The sequence below is a fragment of the Carassius gibelio genome, chromosome A9 (assembly GCF_023724105.1).
Source record: "Carassius gibelio isolate Cgi1373 ecotype wild population from Czech Republic chromosome A9, carGib1.2-hapl.c, whole genome shotgun sequence".
Classification (NCBI taxonomy): Eukaryota; Metazoa; Chordata; class Actinopteri; order Cypriniformes; family Cyprinidae; genus Carassius; species Carassius gibelio.
The window spans coordinates 22,814,005-22,833,064 of NC_068379.1; the positions used below are offsets into that span (position 1 = coordinate 22,814,005).

At 35.7% G+C, this 19,060-nt stretch overlaps 1 protein-coding gene across 1 annotated transcript in view; it reads left to right on the forward strand.

Annotated features, from left to right (window-relative positions):
* The window catches only part of LOC128019997 (low-density lipoprotein receptor-related protein 1B-like), a 199,717-nt gene that overhangs the window by 39,889 nt on the left and 140,768 nt on the right, over nt 1-19,060 (forward strand). Inside the window, exons 3-6 of the mRNA XM_052606482.1 lie at nt 7,235-7,354; nt 8,638-8,766; nt 11,660-11,917; nt 12,945-13,107. Of these exons, the coding sequence (XP_052462442.1) occupies nt 7,282-7,354; nt 8,638-8,766; nt 11,660-11,917; nt 12,945-13,107 (623 nt within the window). The 5' untranslated portion in view covers nt 7,235-7,281. The remainder of the gene's footprint in view (nt 1-7,234; nt 7,355-8,637; nt 8,767-11,659; nt 11,918-12,944; nt 13,108-19,060) is intronic.

Below are 19,060 nucleotides of genomic sequence, written 5' to 3' on the forward strand. Positions count from 1 at the left end.
CAAGTTAATGTCTTAAACTGCCGATCTTGTTACTGTGCTAATTAATAGTGTTTTCACTATAGTTTGGATATTAGTATCCAGCGCAGATTTGATGTTAAACGGCTAGTTCACTGAATCGCAGGGTGTCTCCGTGAACAGCCGTGAAACAGTGATTCTGTTCAAATTCCCTTTAAAATCTTAAATGATTCCCTTTGAGCTAAATTGACCTTACATATGGAAATGATTTTTGCATTTTGCATAAACAGATCTTGATAAATACAGTATACTTTAATGTCAGGAATTCATCAGTTTGGATACAGACTGTGTGAACATTAATTTGTCAAGAGAGTACCATTTTTAACAAATCTAATTCGTCTCAGAGAGGCAGGCCTATGGCATGCTTATTAAACACTATTGCTTCTCCAATGACCATGGCTTGTGCAAAAATCAGCATCTTAATTTGGTCCCAGATTAATCAGGGGGCCTTGAAAACCAGGCAAAGGATCGGATTAAGACAGACCTTGGAGAAACAAAGGCCAGGAAGGTCTCCAGAGCTGGCCTGTAATTAATCCATATGGGGAAGTAAAATCACACACTTCTGCTGCTGTTTCTTTTCACTCATGTTAGTGTTTGTGTGGGTGGGGTAATAAGTAGTTTCCAGGCCATCTGTGTATCAACAGAAGAAAGAATCTTCTCTAAGTTATTGATAAGAGTAAAAACTTTATGTGTTTCATTCCCACACATAATTTCTATTCTGTCTTAATTTGCCACAGGTTTAATTCATTGTTATCTGAGTTCTGTTGAGCCTCTCATTTAATTAATAATAGTTGGAGACCTCTGCATGGTCTAGCCCCTGAGTATGATACTGATTTAATCAGCCGCTGTCAATCCAGCAGATCTCTGCACTCGAATGATCAGTTGCTTCTTGTGGTTCCACGAACCCGTTTAAAATGTAAAGGTGATCATGCGTTTTCTGTTGCAGCTCCTAAGCTTTGGAATGACGTTCCTCTGTCTGTAAAAACTTGTCCTTTATTGGGTGTTTTTCAGAGTGCGCTTAAAACTTATTTGTTTTCTTTAGCTTTTGATAATGCTTTGTAAGTGTGTATGTCATATGACTGTTTTTTGTTTTTTTTATGTTTCTCTTTTGTACTTTCTGTACAGCACTTTGGTTCCACTTGTGGTGTTGAAAGTGCTTTATAAATAAAGTTGAGTTGAGTTGAGTTGAGATGTGGTCTGGTGGGCAATGCTTAAATATGCAATAGACAAAGCTAAAATTTCAGCAGTCATTGCTTCAGTATTCAGTGTCACATGCTCCTTCAGAAATCATTCTAAGTATGATCAAGAAACATTATAAATGTTAAAAACAGTTACTGTAACGATCTTCATTTTGTAGCTTAAAATCTTTTGTTGAAAATCCGATAGGATTCTTTCATGATTAAAATGTTTTGTTTAAATACTGTATACTTTATGTCAAAAATTTAAAAGAAACATAGAGGGGCACCACTGAGTGTAAGAAAATAATGTCAGACATTTCCCTGTTTTTTGACTTACCTTTATATATATATATATATATATATATATATATATATTATATTTTAGAAAAAGTCAAAGGATGCTGTCACCTAAGGCAACAAGTGAGCCAGGAGTCCCACTGATATCTTGCTTTTTTTTTTTTCAAGGCCTTTAAAGTTCTGCCCTTGACATTACTCTGAAGGAATTTTAAAGAAAAGGTCCCATAAAAGGAGACAGTTCCCGCTTGTCTGGACCAGGGGACCAACGGCTTACTGGTGGCCCCTCATGTGGCATCGTACCTTGACCTCAAGGACAGTTTGTGATGCACAAGGGGAGGCTGACTCAGCACATAAAAGACGTGGGGCTGGATTTATGGCAGCGATGACAGGGCACAATAAGCATCAAGTGTGCCTCGTCAATCGCTGTCAGCTGCATTTTGTTTTTACACCCCTCCTGTGGTGAGCCTTCATGTGGGCTGGGGTGACAGTGATTGGAGGAGATACCCTCTGTTACAAGAAACATAAGTGCTTTGCCATGGAAAAAAATAAATAAATAAAAATAAAATAACCTTTACTGCTTCTGGCCCCAAACTCATGTAACATTCTAAAGCAAAATTCTTGCTATTATTGTCTTATTTTTCTTACTTTTGCATTAAAGACAAAACTTTTGAATAAATCCTGAAAAGAATGTGTCTCATTCACTAATAATAGCGTGGATTATTTTTATTTATAAGCAGAAGAGAGCTTAATTTCTTCACATTCCCAGTCCGCGTATGCGCATTCATTTGTTCTCAACCTCATTTCAATGTGAAACTATTTAAACTATTTTAAATAAGCAACTGTGTGCCAACTAGCAGCATATAAGGGCTTTTCACAAAACTCTCAATGGCCTTTCGTCAATCTCAGAAAGGACAAATTGTCATCTGAGAGATGCATAGAAAGATCTTTGAGCAATGCTACCATTCTCAAAACCAGTTCAAATACAATAAACACCTTTAAAAACAGACCTAGGTTACAGGCCTCTTATTAGTCAGCTGCACATATGCATATTTGTTTTGCATTTTACATACATTTAGAATACATTTTACTTTTAAAGTTATTGATGAATCATGTTTTACCCCTGAAAACATTCATAGGCAGATTTGTGTATACACTATTATTGAATGAGATCCATTGTTCTTTAAAACCATCAGAAATAACCTCTTAAAGTTAGGATAACTTGACTTAAATCCCCAAAGGTAAGATGTTTATTGAATTTACTGGTTTATTTACAATATTAAGCATGCAATATAAAACTAACTATATAAAATACATATTACAATTAATAGTATGCTACTCATAAAAATGTAAACCATGATTAGTCATGATTATGCATGATGTAACGTTTTGTTGAATTAAAAATAAATGTACAAAAAATAACTCCAATAGTGACCTCATTTTTAATTAAAAAAATTGTCATTTATCATTTTCAGCAGCATTCAGGTCATATGAGAGTACCCACAACCAGGACACATTCACTCTAATACAGTGGTTGACAGTAATGGAGAAACTTTACTTTGTTATTGTACTTAAGTATTTTTTTTAAGTATCTGTACTTGACTGGAGCAGTTTTATTTTGAGTAACTTTTACTTTCATTAGACACGTTCTTAAGAAAATATTATTGTGGGTGGACTGTCACTTTATTCTGTTTAAATGTTGATCTCTCTCTGATATGATTTATGTATCATTTTCTGTAACATTGCCAAGCAAAGCAATGACATTTTTCAGCATCAGCGGTAAATGTTGTGAATATCTGGCTACTTGCTGGCTATGTGTCTTATCATGAGACCGTGCTGATGTTTAAAAGCAGATATAAGGATTAGTTCTGAATATCTTAGGGCTGTGCCGATCACGATCAGTCGATCGTTATACGCATCTCGTCAGTAAAGCCGGTTCTCTAATCAGCGGTAAATTCCATTAGGTGCATGATTTCACATAGAGCAGCTGTTACTACACAGAGCCGTTGTTAACTGAGAAGATGTGCAAATCCACGTTCATTTTCAGCGTTTATTCGCGCATCTTCTCAGTTAACAATGGCTCTGACAGAACAGGAAGGTGGTTTGAAGCTGGAGGAATTCTAGGTTGTGGCTTCTTTGGACAAGTAATACACTTCTCAAAGCATTCATCACTCCATTTGAGAATCTCACCGGTTATCCATTTGACGTGCGACTAGTGGGCGTTTAAGCAGGGGTGTCCCAGGATGATGTCCGCGGTTGACTCCTCCAGCACCATGAACATGATGTCCTCCTTATGCAGGTTGCCAACACAGAGAGTTAGTTTGGGGGAGTAATGGCGGAAACGACCTCTACCCACCGGCTTCCCTTGAATGGTGTTTATTCTCAGGTCGACTGGGCATCTCTTCCGACGAACATTTAATTCTTGGAGGATCTGGGTGCTAATGAAGTTCCCAGCCGACCCGGAGTCTAAACACAGGAATGAAAATTACTGACCGCATTACTGACTGACCTGAATGTTCACTGACCACCTGATTCATGTTGCACACATAAGCGGAATGCACTATGACACTTTATTTTTTAGTTTAGTTATATAAAAATGGAGAATAGCAATATATTTAATTTTATAAATATTTTATTAACAACAACTACAACAATAATAATAATTTAAGAAAATACATTTAAAATGTAATGTTATTTTATAATAAAATCAGGATTCACGAGTGCCAATGGATGTTAGTTTGTTAGTAGTGGTAATAGTAATACTTGTTGTATGTTAATGTATGGAGTTTTGATGTACAAAAACAGTATAATAGGTTGTACAGGGCAGAAAAAGAAAATGTACAGAAATAGATTTGGTTTTAAATTATGAAGAATATATAACTAGATATATAATTTGATTCTATTAATTTATAATCAGCTATCAGACACAAGATGTAATAAATCAAATAACTGATTTGCATACATTCCTTTGCAGTAATGACTGTTTAGCAGCTAAAGAAAAGCTCCTCTTTGTGATAGTTCATTTAATTTCAAATCAAAATAATGCCTTAATTGACCTGTTTGTGTTTTTGTTTTTTTGTCAAGCTGTTAAATCAATTTTCTTTGTAGTAGTTGTAATTATACAGTTGAATCCACACCCACAAATGTCTGAAGAGTGCAGTGAACAATAGACGGTTGGGTCTGTTGCCTTTCTCAGGAGCTGCCACATGATTTAATATGTGACAGGCAGACAGAGGGATTCAGAGACGTGCTGATGTGGCCTTTGTTGCTTGCACTGTATAAAAATAATTTTAGGTTGTTGCAATAGTATTCCACTGAGACCTTACAGAAAGAATGACAGGCTGGAAGGCAGAAAAAAACATCAACTCGAAAGTGAATTTTAGGGTTGTCTTAGTAGAAAATTGTCATGTTATGTTCATTTTGTCAGATATTCCACACACAAAATACAATACATTTTTGCTCTTTTCCTTACAGGATGCATTATATCTAATATCAGAGCTCAGATCAGATAAATAAACTTGAACGTACATTTAAATATCTTTGAGTTTTTCAAAAATTGTTATTAAAGTGATTTTGTGTCTCTGTTATTACTTTAAATGATAGAGACATGTTTTGTGATGTTTTTTTTTATATCTTACAGTGACATTTTTTAAATATGACTGTATGCCTAGTTGTAGATTTGTTTTCTTTACAGTTCTGTCTTTTTATTTTTATGAAGACGTTTGTTGAATTTTTTTTTTAACTAAAGCTTTTAGGAATGCAAATAAATCAAATATTTCAGTAAATCGTAGATAAACTATTCCATAGATAAACCATATTCCATAGATTCATAAAATCATATCCCATAGATCCATAGATAAACTATTGATTGATTGACTGATTGATTGATTTATAAAAAAAATTGTAACAACTTCTAAAACCTGTAAAATTCATCCTAAATCACAACATGCAAAAAAAAAAAAAAAAAAAAAAAAAAATCATTGCATTTCAGGACAAAACAAATCAGTAGTGATTGGGTATAGGTTAGACTGCATGTTTCATTAGAGTACTTAATGCAGTTGGACAATAAAATAGCAATCAGACATTTATTATTATTATTTATTTTGTTTAGTTTTTTATCCTCTAAGGGTGCTTTCACACTTGGTTCGCTTGCCTGGTACGAACCCGAGATCGATTTCTCCCCCCTCCCCCTGCCCCCACTGACTGGACTGTGTTCATATTATAATATTTGAGTCCGATCCGCAGTTTGCTTGGGTCATCAAGCCAGCTGCTGTTTATCACGTTGCTTAGTAACAACGGCGCAGGAGAAGGCAACAAATGCACATAACATTACTCTCTGCACTTTTATGTATTAAAGTTTTTTGAACCATTCATTTTGTTTACAAAGCTTCAGTACATAACGGCACTTGCGTCTGTCTTGCAAATTTACTTCAATGCTCTAAAGAACGCTGAAGGCGAACAAAAATGACTCATTTCAAATGAGATGTACAGTCACGTTCATCAGGAAAGTGAGTGAAACACACACAAACACACATTTTAATAAAATAATATGTTATTAATAGTGGTTCACTTCCGCGATTTGGTACGATTGCGTTCACATTAGCAGCGAACCGTACCAGAGTACACATGAACCGTACTCCAGACCACCCTTTTTAAGTGGACTTACGCACACGGAAAACGCATGGAAAACACAACATGACTGAGCATAGTTGTATTAATTTTTTTTTGTTATCTTGGTGCTATTATGCACAGTATAATAATTAATTTTAATTATTTTAATTATTTAATTTTAATTCATTTAATTTTGACTTTTAGGAGTGTGTGGAATCAACCTCGGCTCTCTATGTGTTGAGGAAACAATGATATCGACAGTGTTACGCATGCACGGGATACTTTACTTCCTGAACAAGTGTGCACCCGAGTCCGTGTTGCTTGCACATTCACACAAACCGCGCCACAGCTCGGGAGCAACCGAACTCAGACCACCTTCTCCAGGTAGTCTCCTAGCCACCTAGACAGGTAGTGCGCACCAGGGTCAGATGACAGCGTTCACATTAACGATCTTTCATGCGAACCGTGCCCCGTTCCGCACTAAACTGCCAGTGTGAAAGCCCCCTAAGAGGTGTAGTTCATCGGGATCATTAACTTTTCAGCATGTGATACATTATGCAACTGCATATTTGTTCCTCAATAGTGTTTTTGCCAATAGTAATGGCAGATTCATAAGGTGTTCAATTATAAGAAAAAGGTATTGGATACCAATCAGAATGTTTCATACAGGATGCCAAACAATCAGGATACTAGCTGCCATTTCCATTTCATGCTTGCTAAATATGGTGTTCAGAGAAGGTCCACTGTGGAGACTATTAATAAAAACCCTAATAGCCAGTTGTGCACAACTCTTTTGTGGCAGGTTGATTGAATTTTGTGGACCAAAGACCAGGAAGAATTGCTAAAAGCTTCTGTAGGTCTCCAAACAAAACCTTTTTTCTTTCCTCATAGAATTTTCAACAGAAAGGTTGGGTATTTCTTCTAATTTCATCTCTTTTTCCCTTGTGTGGAACACCTCTCTGATTCCACCTGCACGGAGTGCTATTGATTCCCGCCTCTGGCTCACAACTGTCAGTATACGCTGGCACATCCTTGTGCTGATGGCAAGGAAGGGCTTTTAGAAGGAGTGAAATCAAAAAGCAATTTACATGTTTTTCCCTCGTTCTCAAACTCTTTCTTTCTCTCTACTCCCACAGAACTCCTGTCAGCCTGTCACGAGCTGCACTGCCGTTATGGATGCATCATGACCAGAAACGGCACATTCTGCTTCTGTGCGGATGGATTCGAGGTGGGAGAGGATGGGCGTAGCTGTAGAGGTAGGCACTCTCAGACAAATGATCGGCTTCTGGTGGTGAGGAGGGAGAGGGGTGGCTATCCGTCCCCAGGGTGTCTTTTCACACCTCAGTTCTGCTTTATTTGATGCAAGGCATTGACTCCAGAGAGGTCAAAATGACTTCTCGGCCTTATTTGGTCTAAATGAGATCCACTGAGCTGATTGTCTCAGTTGCAGAAATCAGACTCAAACAGGAAGTTGTAAACTGGATAGATTATTCTCGGGGAATACAGTATATCTCTCTAGGTCTCTTTGCTTTTAAGCATTAACAGCACAAATTCTATATATTTTTTATTATTATTTTTGTCAGAACATTAGGTATGCAAGATGAACTATCTATCATAGCTAACATAAAAATTTATTTAACATTAAGTTAACCTATCATGAAAATCAAATAATTCAAATATTGCCCCCCTCCACAAAATTGTGATTAGTTTTTTTTTTTTGACTACATCCAGCAATTAAATTCTAGAACTAATATTCAGTCGGTTTTATTGCAAGTATTTATGTAATCATTGATTTAACCAGACTCTATAATATATATATATATATATATATATATATATATATATATATATATATATATATGAAAATAAAAAATTTTAACTGGTCACACCAGGCTTACCCATGTACAGTATATTTGTTGAGAGGACAAGAATTGTCTTTACATATTTTTTTGTCTTCCTTGTCTGTAAAATATATTCAGCTTTGATTGTTGGAACTTTTTTTTATATATATATTTATTTATTGGTTGTTTGTTTGTAAAAAAATGATACATTAAAAAAGAAAATAAATAAATAAAAAGTACAAATCAATGTGTTGTAATTTAAATGTTATTCTTGAGTTTCCATTAATATAGCCTTTGATGCTAAGGAGTAAAATTTTATTTATTTATTTATTTGTTTGTTTGTTTGTTTGTTTATAAAGTGTTTCAACCCTGATACTTTGTTACAAACTATTAAATATTATATTAGAATCATATAATCATATTTTATAGATTATATGCTTACTTATTTTGTTATTTTTTTTAGTGTGAAAACTATATATATGATATAAATATATCAGTAAATCGCCACTGGAACATTACACTTCAGTACAGCTTAAACAGGCAAAGCTCTGGAGACTGGTGCAAGGCAGGACTTGCCCGGAGAAACGAGGTGGCATAAGGGAGAAGCCACCGAGAGGCCACATTAAGTGGATTTTATGTATTTGGGTCATGTTTGAGCACACCTTATTTTTCATAAATGACTCTTCCTCTGTGTACAGATCATGATGAATGTGCCATGTACGGGACATGCAGCCAGACCTGCATGAACACTTATGGGTCATATCGCTGCAGCTGTACAGATGGGTACAGCCTGCAGCCGAACAGACACTCCTGCGTAGCCAAACACGGTAAGAGCATGATATAATGACCGGGGATCTACATAAGCCGCCTGAAATGTTGTCATGTCCTGATATTGTACTTTCACAAGAGCGGACTGAGTTGAAACAAGGTGGATTATTACTTTGTGTGATATGAATGAAATCAACTTACAGGGGCTTCACTTCTGCTTTAAGCTGCCTTTGGCGCTGGTAATTCTCTGACCTTGAAACTCATTTTCTAATGTCTACTTGAGAAATATGCTATGCTGATTAGATGTTGCATGTATCTGAAATGACTTTTATTTGAAACAACATAGTTCTGTTCAGTGATTGCCATGCAAATTGGGGAGATTTTCTGTAAAAAATCCAATTACACAAGCAGAAATCGTCTTTATTAATTTGAAACACCTGGTTCAATTACACTATTAAATTATAATCCTTTTTGAGATTGCAATTAAATTTGTTTCTTTTTCTTCTCCAAACTCAATTTTCCAAAGATTAATTTCAATATATAAAATATTGTATGTCAGGTAAAATGTATGCCATTTGTGTTATTTGTTGTAATTTTAGACTATTTATTTATTTATATAAAACATTTTTCTTTTCCCATGAATTATTAAGGTTGAAAACTTACCTTATAAAGTGAGAACAAGCCTATCTGCTAAGTCAATGGTTGTTTAAAATTCAACTGCATTTAACTTTTCTTTTTTCTTCGAGTCATTAATAATTCTATGTATGTATGTACAGAAATTCTAGAAATTCTTCTCTGTTCTCAGGTTTGTCTTTCAGGGATCACATATGAATCCAGACTAAACCAGTTTAGTCTCTCATTCCCATAATGACCTGAAAATTAAGTCAGTTTGCTTTGGATATTCTGCTACAGTCCCTATATCAGTATTGCTGTGCCAAGGGACAGAAATAATGGAGCTATTGGTGGAAGATAAGCCAGACATTGAGGATTAATTGGAGGCTGATTTTTATGGAGAGCAGGGCCTGAAGGACAGCTATTCTTTGTCTTTATCAGTCTATGCCAATGATTATTTGACTAATAGCACCTGCCTGTGAGGGTGTCTCCCCACCAGCCTCAAATCCAATCAAGTTTATCATTCAATCGGCTGCTTTTGTAATAATGGGGTTTTGTAGGGAAAACACTCACCACAATTCTAAATAGGTTCTAATCCCTTTTTGCAGATTGGTCATTTGTTTAGGCTCAAGTAATTGAAGTCGTTTTAATAAAAGAAGTGTTATTGAGTCCCAAATGCTCAATAGCTAGATTTTCTACAGCTGTGAGAATTATTAAAAAATAAGGAGAAAATATCAGCTGTGGGAAACTATTTGGATTAGAGCAAACATAGTGAGCATGTATATGAGTGGATCAAGAGCAGATCCTTTATAAAGTATCCTTTCAAGGATTAATTCCCTCAAATATTTAAATTAGCTGATCTTGAGATCTGGAGAAATTTAGCATTACATCACTTGCTCACCACTGGATCCTCTGCAATGAATACTGTAGGTGCCGTCCGAATTAGAGCTCAAACAGCTTAAAAAAAAAAAAAAATCACAGCAATCCACAGGTAAACCAGATGACTCCAGTCCATCAATTAACATTTTGTGAAGTAAAAATCTGCCTCTTTGTTGTAAACTAATCCATCATTAAGATGTTTTTAACTTCAAACCGGCTTCTGGCGGAAAAGTCCTCTTTCCATAATTTTGCTTTCTTCAGTGAATCCTCATTCTGACGGGAACCAATCACTGCAGAGGAACAATTTAATCATCATATTTGTATACAAACCTCTGCTTAACATTTTAAGAGTTGATTTACATTCATTTTGAATCATAAATGTTGTTATAACTGACTGGAACTATCTTGGAAATTATACACACCGCTTTTATGCAATTTGACTTTTAGCTTTTCTAAGGACCATAGGGTCTTTTAAAGTCTTATGAATACTGGTGTTGTAAACTTGCCCCTGCATAAATTAATTACGTTGAGTACACACAGTTCATAAATAAAGTCTGTTACTACGTGTGCTAGGTTTGCTGGCCTCAAATGATTCCACGTGCAAAGCATGTTTTGACCTAAAAAGATGATGCATCCTTGTATTTCTAATGGTGCGGTGCACTGCAGCCAGTCTGAATATGTGCTTTAAATTAAATGGAGATTACACCACTGTACACTCAGTGGGATACAGCCAGCAGGCAGTGGTGCACCTTGCTGCTGGATGCAGAATCTGTCCCACGTTTAATCAATGTGACTGCTTTCCTATGAGGAATAAACTGAATATCATTACCCATAAACTTAACTGAACTCAGCGCTCACCCACATTAATATTAATTTAGCAGAAAGAGGTTGTTGCACTGGGATAACTATGGGTTTCCATTAGATATGAAAGCTCATGCATATAAAATTCAATGCATCTTTTCCTGGCCGTCTGACGGGGGCCAGCAGAGGATGACATAGCCATTAGAAAGGTCAATGTTTAATAAGACTGTTAAAAATAAATACACTGCAAAAGAATTTAAAGGAAAGATCTTTGTTGGTTTATTTTAATTATATTATACCTGTATACATACTGTGTGTGTGTGTCTGTCTGCCACAGAAAGAGAAATACACACACATTTTTGCATATATACACACATACAAATTGTATTATACAATGTTCAGTTTTGTAAAGGATTTTGAAATTGGGTATTATACACCCACATTCAATTTTGAAATACTTTGCAAAACTGAATAAGAATAGAAATGTCCAGCTGACTGCTGTGTTCTGAAAATGGGTTTCTCTCCTAAGAGACGTGATTCTCAATTACTTGTGCCCTCTGCAGAAGCCTGTATTATCCTGTTCTACTGAAAGCATGGAATACCCTGGAAATACCTGGCCTCAAGCTGTCTTGTCACTATTTTCCTATCCATCTATTCCAGAGCTCGGTGAAAACCCTGCAGCACTGCTGATTGGAAGCTCGGATAATATTATAATCACAGCCCTAAATGGATCCCGCCTGCAAACCCTCAAACAACTGGACTCAAATGGAACTCATGGCTTGGATTTCAACCATAAAGAGGAATCAGTATGCTGGGTCACATCCTCAGAGTCCTCCGGACAACTCCGGTGTGCCAGGATGAGGAAAGCGAGTGGCTTCACTAAAGAACAGGAAGTAAAGACAGTCCAGAATCTTCATGGTACGGCTCCTGTTAAACAGTTACATTAAAGTTACAATAAGAAAACTAATGCACTGATTAATTTTGATGAATTGTGAGACCAAGCAAGATAACAAATTGTATGGTTGTATATCAATATATGGTATAATTATCAATACAATGATTGGCTTTTGGGGGAGCCCATTCTTAAGTCCCTGAGTTTCATGTTAAGTACTAATGCAAAAAAAGAAAAAGAAAAAGAAAATCTGAAACAGGACTTTAAATTGTTGTTAAAAATTCAGTACATTTTGTCTTTTATTCATGAGTCCTGATCTTCTAATATTGAAAAAAAAAATTAGTGTAACACTGATTTCTGCTTGACTGTGTAGTGCTTATCAGTGCAAGCTGAATGGAAGCTAACAGAGCTTATAATTTATTTACCACTACATTAAATAGTTTATGCACATTTGTGTAGTTCATCCTACAGTATTCATTAAGTATTCATTAAAATATCTCAATTCAAAAATGATTTATTACTTATTTAATAAGTAGCCTATTATTTTACCATGTTAAATTGGATAATAAGTTCATGCTTAAACTTAAAGCAACGCATTTCAGTTATAGCATATTTCATCTCTGGTGCAATGAATTAAGAGCCTCTAATGGACCAAGTTTATGATCTTGAAAAAGTAAATAAATTGTACCAATATGTCTTAGTTTACGGGGCACTTTTTGTTTGCTTTAACAAAAGGCATTTTTCTTTTTAGTTAAAAAAGTGCACTGCTTGTTTTACTTAATTCTTCTAGTTTGTTTGTCATGCTACAATTACGCAATTTTTATATTCCACCTAAATGAATATTCAATATAATATATTGAACAACACTGAACAATAAAATATTCACTAAAAAAGTAGAAGTAGCAATTATAATATGTAGATTAGGCATTTATTTTCATGAATAAGGTCTTTCATGAATATGATCAATTGATTAACACACCATTCTCTATGACTTAATCACACCAATATATCAACTTGTTTTGTGTTAATTGGCCATGTTTTCCTTTGTTCCAGACGTTGATCAATTAGCCTTCGACTGGCTCACAGGAAACTTTTACTTTGTGGATCAAGCAAGTGACAGAATATTTGTTTGCAACCAGTATGGAGACACCTGCGTTACAGTGATAGACCTTGACCTGTTGAACCCTAAAGCAATCGCTTTGGATCCTCTGATGGGGTGAGTTGAAAATGATGAAGTGAGATTTCATCTTTGACAAGGCCTTTGATGATCTATATCCTCTTACATATATTGCAATATTTTAGGCAAATACGTCTCCGACTGTGTCTTGCCTCTACTGTTCCCAGAGCTAAATATTTACTCCTCTGCACGGTCTGGTTGCATGATTGTGCTACGACTCCTACAGTCAGGAGTGTCATTAGTATTCCATGATTTATCCAGCATCCCACAGTCTTGAACGCCCTTGCAGAAATCAGCTTAAGCTGAGTTTTGTTTTGTTTTGACACCACAAAGCCACAGTTGAAACAAGGTGGTGGCGGGTCCCTCATGTCAGCACTGTAAATGTGGAAATGTTTCGGGAGAAGTGAGTAAAAGAACACATAGTACTCAAAGGAGAGAAGGGCAATATGATTATTCTAGTTATTAGCTGCTAAAAGGAGTGCCATGGTAATATTCCCAGTGAGCTTAGAATAGGAATTCAGGAGAGAGATTGTCCCATTTATTCATGAGAGTGCAAGGACAGGCAGAGCCCTCCGTTACGTTTTTTTTTTAATGAGACGCCTTGTGCCTAGTGAACCTAAATTGCAGCACTAGTGTTCAGCAGACTAAAGACTGCAAGGAAAGCCTAGGCCATTAATTTCACCTCCATTCTTCGGTGTGTGGTTGTCATCCTTTTCTTTTTTGTGCTCTGACTCTGACAAAAATGAAATCCTGAATACCCTGAATGAAGGCGTGTTTAAAAGAAATGGCAGCCGTTCATCTCTTTGAGACTAAATGCTGTGTTCTTTTTTCTGTGATCATCAACAACCACAGAGATCGTTTAAAAACTTTCAAGAGATTTTGAATGGAATGCACAGAGGGCTGAATTCTCCAGTTGCATCACTTTGGTCTTTGCCCTTTTAGTGCTAAAGTTTTATTGCTCACTGGAAAAGGCAGAGATGGTCCATTCATCCATGGTGGCTGTCTTTTTTCTTTAAGTCTATAAGTGCCAAAAATATTTTTTATTAAGGAATCGTAATGCTCAAAATGGTGTCTGTAGGAAACGTATGGGAGAAAAACAGCTGCCAGTTTGTTCAATCTAAACCAGATTTTTAAGTGGAAACCAACTTTCAGTGTGTTACATGATTTACATAATGCATCAGGTGAAACAAGTTAAATCATTAATTCAAAGATACTTTATATTCTAAAAGTGTAAATAAAAGCATTGATAAATAAAGTGTATATATGTGTAAAATTATACATATGTACTATACATGTATGTGCATATAAATTCAGTAAATTAAAAAATATTTTTTTTTTTTGACATTCAAGATATACTGTATTTGAATTAGTTTATTAATAGATTTAATGCATACATATAAATACATATTATATTATAAATGCATAGTGTGCAAATAAAAATATACAAAATGTACAAATAAAGTTAAAGCAAACACTTCAGACCTTTTGACCAATGAAACCTGTGGCTAGATACAGAATTGTTCAGGTTTTTTAGCTTTCATCTCTAGAAAGCTCTCGGTGTGCAGTGCATATGCTGTAGGATATGGCTTTAGAAACATATGTTTCTGGTTTCTGCTTTTCTCTTAGGCTCCCATATGTTTTGAAAGATCACCTAATTCACCTCACAGGGCCAAATTAAGCAGAAAATTCGGTTTAGGAAAAATCTTGCAGTTGGCCCTTTCTACCCTTATCAAACGAGCTCAACACTGTTCCTCCTCCATATTCTGTGAACGCGCCTTTTTGTGTCCTTTATGGTCCATGATGAGCATGTAATTATACCAACTTAAACGCTTATACAGTATTGTTCAAAATAATAGCAGTACAATGTGACTAACCAGAATAATCAAGGTTTTTAGTATATTTTTTATTGCTACGTGGCAAACAAGTTACCAGTAGGTTCAGTAGATTGTCAGAAAACAAACAAGACCCAGCATTCATGATATGCACGCTCTTAAGGCTTTGCAATTGGGCAATTAGTTGAAAGGGGTGTGTTCAAAAAAATAGCAGTGTCTACCTTTGACTGTACAAACTCAAAACTATTTTGTACAAACATTTTTTTTTTTCTGGGATTTAGCAATCCTGTGAATCACTAAACTAATATTTAGTTGTATGACCAAAGTTTTTTTAAAACTGCTTGACATCTGTGTGGCATGGAGTCAACCAACTTGTGGCACCTCTCAGCTGTTATTCCACTCCATGATTCTTTAACAACATTCCACAATTCATTCACATTTCTTGGTTTTGCTTCAGAAACAGCATTTTTGATATCACCCCACAAGTTCTCAATTGGATTAAGGTCTGGAGATTGGGCTGGCCACTCCATAACATTAATTTTGTTGGTTTGGAACCAAGACTTTGCCCGTTTACTAGTGTGTTTTGGGTCATTGTCTTGTTGAAACAACCATTTCAAGGGCATGTCCTCTTCAGCATAGGGCAACATGACCTCTTCAAGTATTTTAACATATGCAAACTGATCCATGATCCCTGGTATGCGATAAATAGGCCCAACACCATAGTAGGAGAAACATGCCCATATCATGATGCTTGCACCTCATGCTTCACTGTCTTCACTGTGTACTGTGGCTTGAATTCAGAGTTTGGGGGTCGTCTCACAAACTGCCTGTGACCCTTGGACCCAAAAAGAACAATTTTACTCTCATCAGTCCACAAAATGTTCCTCCATTTCTCTTTAGGCCAGTTGATGTGTTCTTTGGCAAATTGTAACCTCTTCTGCACATGCCTTTTTTTTTAACAGAGGGACTTTGCAGGGGATTCTTGAAAATAGATTAGCTTCACACAGACGTCTTCTAACTGTCACAGTACTTACAGGTAACTCCAGACTGTCTTTGATCATCCTGGAGGTGATCATTGGCTGAGCCTTTGCCATTCTGGTTATTCTTCTATCCATTTTGATGGTTGTCTTCCATTTTCTTCCACGTCTCTCTGGTTTTGCTCTCCATTTTAAGGCATTGGAGATCATTTTAGCTGAACAGCCTATCATTTTTTGCACCTCTTTATAGGTTTTCCCCTCTCTAATCAACTTTTTAATCAAAGTAAGCTGTTCTTCTGAACAATGTCTTGAACGACCCATTTTCCTCAGCTTTCAAATTAGGGATGCACGATAATATCGGCACAATATCGGTATCGGCCGATAAAAGCTTAAAATGACCATTATCGGTATCGGCCGATATGAATATTTCTGCCGATGAGCCAAACCGATATTCTCCAAGTGAAATAATTGACCTGTTTTTCAGATGTGAATGTCTGTCTACATTTGTAAAATAATAAATTTATGGTAGAATCAGTACAGAAGAGATACATGGATTTCTCTTCAGTAAAATTAAAGTTTAAATATATCAGTATATATTTGTATATATATCGGTATCGGCATCGGCCAAAATTATTTTGAAAATATCGGCATATAGAATATCGGCCAAAATCCAATATCGTGCATCCCTATTTCAAATGCATGTTCAACAAGTGTTGGCTTCATCCTTAAATAGGGGCCACCTGATTCACACCTGTTTCTTCACAAAATTGATGACCTCAGTGATTGAATGCCACACTGCTATTTTTTTGAACACATCCCTTTCAACTAATTCAACTAATTGCCCAATTGCACAGCCTTAAGAGCGTGCATATCATGAATGCTGGGTCTCATTTGTTTTCTGAGAATCTACTGAACCTACTGGTAACTTGTTTGCCACGTAGCAATAAAAAAATATACGAAAAACCTTGATTATTCTGGTTAGTCACATTGTACTGCTATTATTTTGAACAATACTGTATATGTATTTTTTCAACATGCTGTTGGTGCATTTACATGAACACAACCCACGGGAATGGCTCTCTCGCATTTGTACATGCCCTTCAGTGCATCCAGCCAGTGTCCTCACACGAAAGTGGGAGAGGAGTGCAGTGGTTAAACCTCCAGGCTTCAGCAAAGTGCAGTTTAATACATTAAATAGCCATTCTGCTTTTCTGGTCCTCCTCCAGTAATTGGCTAGATGAGGTTGGAGCTGCTTGTGTGTAAGGGAGGCTGAGGGAACGCAGGAGGTCTGTCAGCCTGGAGCACTTGAGTGAAAACAAAAGAAATTGGGGTAGTTTGTGATAGTGGCTCAGCATGTGGCATAGTAGTTATAGAAAGAGTTCACAAAACGTTAAGTGTTTCGTTTGTGGCACTGATACGTTTTTTTTTTTTTTTTTTTGCCAATTTCTTGCCTGCTTTCCTGAAAAAGCCTGTTGTATGATTTTAGAGAGGCTTTATGTAAAATTCTGCTTTCTAATTTGAAACAAAAATCCCAGAGAGGGAATAAGACTGAACTTGCTTTTACCTCGCTTTTCAAAGTCTAACTTAAAATCCCCAAATCAATTTGAAAAAGCAGGGTGAGAGGTTTTTGTGAGGAGAGAGTGTGAAACTTGAATTTGATTTAGAGCAAAATGAAAACAAAGCAGTGCACACATCTTTATACATCCGCTATCCCCCTCTTGTTTGGTAATCTGTCTTGGTGAAAGAAAGGGGAGGCATTTTCTGTTCAGTATTCTCTACAGTAATGAAATTCCCCTGCACTCCGGGTTTGGGTTGGACCATTGTGTCACCATACAGTGATTACTTAAAGTCAGGGTCAAAGGTCTAAAGCAGCAAATGACATGTATGACTGGGTCAGATTGGTTACCATTGTGTTTTGTGGTTTGTCTGGGCTTATTGAGTTTGTTATCTAACCACCAAACAAATAAAGTATTAGAAAATTCACTGCAATAATATCTTCTGCATCCATGTCTCATCTGTTTGTATTATTAGAATCAGATGTATAAATAATATACAGTGAACAATGGTGGCAAATGTTTGTTTGCATCAAACACACACACACAGTGCAAGAGTGCAAGAGCAATATACAGCATATACACAAGTTATGGATCTATTTTTAATTCATTTTGCTTTATTGCCTTCATTGTTTCACTTATGGGAGATATTTCAGACTTGTTGAATGTCGCTACGAATTATTATGAAATCTAAATGATTACTATTTGAATAATTCCAATTCTAGATTCTGATTGGATAAGGATTACATATTCTATAAATGTAGCAAGTTGCTACATTGTTTGGCGATAATGTCTACAATCAGTCTAATAAACTGTATAATTTGGAGGGATTATATTTTGTTCTGACTGTTATATTAAATGAGCTATTTATAAAAACAATAACTGCAAAAATGATGACACAAGGCCATTCACTCCTTATTAATTTGTTGAATTTAAGTATCTGCAATTATAAAGAAAATCCTTTATCTACCAATAACATTAAATGATATATAAATAAATATTTATCTAAAATACAGTATGTTATATTTATTCTGTGCAGATTGCAAGCTGTCCCACAGATTAAATGTGGATGAGTGAATAAGATCATGGATTGCTGTATGATAGCTTTGCTTTCATAAAATAGGAGAAAGACAGTGAACTTGCAGATACATTATCAGCTTTATCCTTCTGTTTGTCATTTATTTTGGAGTTAAAAATCACAATGAGTAGTGCTTGAATCTAACATGTGGCAGTGGCTTGCTCAGAAAGAGATTATCTTCTTTACACTGACCTAAACAAGTTAAAGGGGGCTATAATATAATATAATATAATATAATATAATATAATATAATATAATATAATATAATATAATATAATATAATATAATATAATAATATTTAAACACATATTAATGCCTTCTACATGACTGTATTTTAGATCCCTTAACCCTACTCAATATCTAAATGTAACCACTACCTTACTAACTATTAATAAGCAGCAAAATATGAGTTTTGCTGAGTTAAAGCTCATAGTTAATCATTAATTACTTAGTTTGGAATTGGTCCCCGAAATGTGACCATCCTGTAATGGTAGCCGAATGTTCAGCATCATTATTACAGTGTTCAGTGTTACATGATTCTTCAGAAATCAC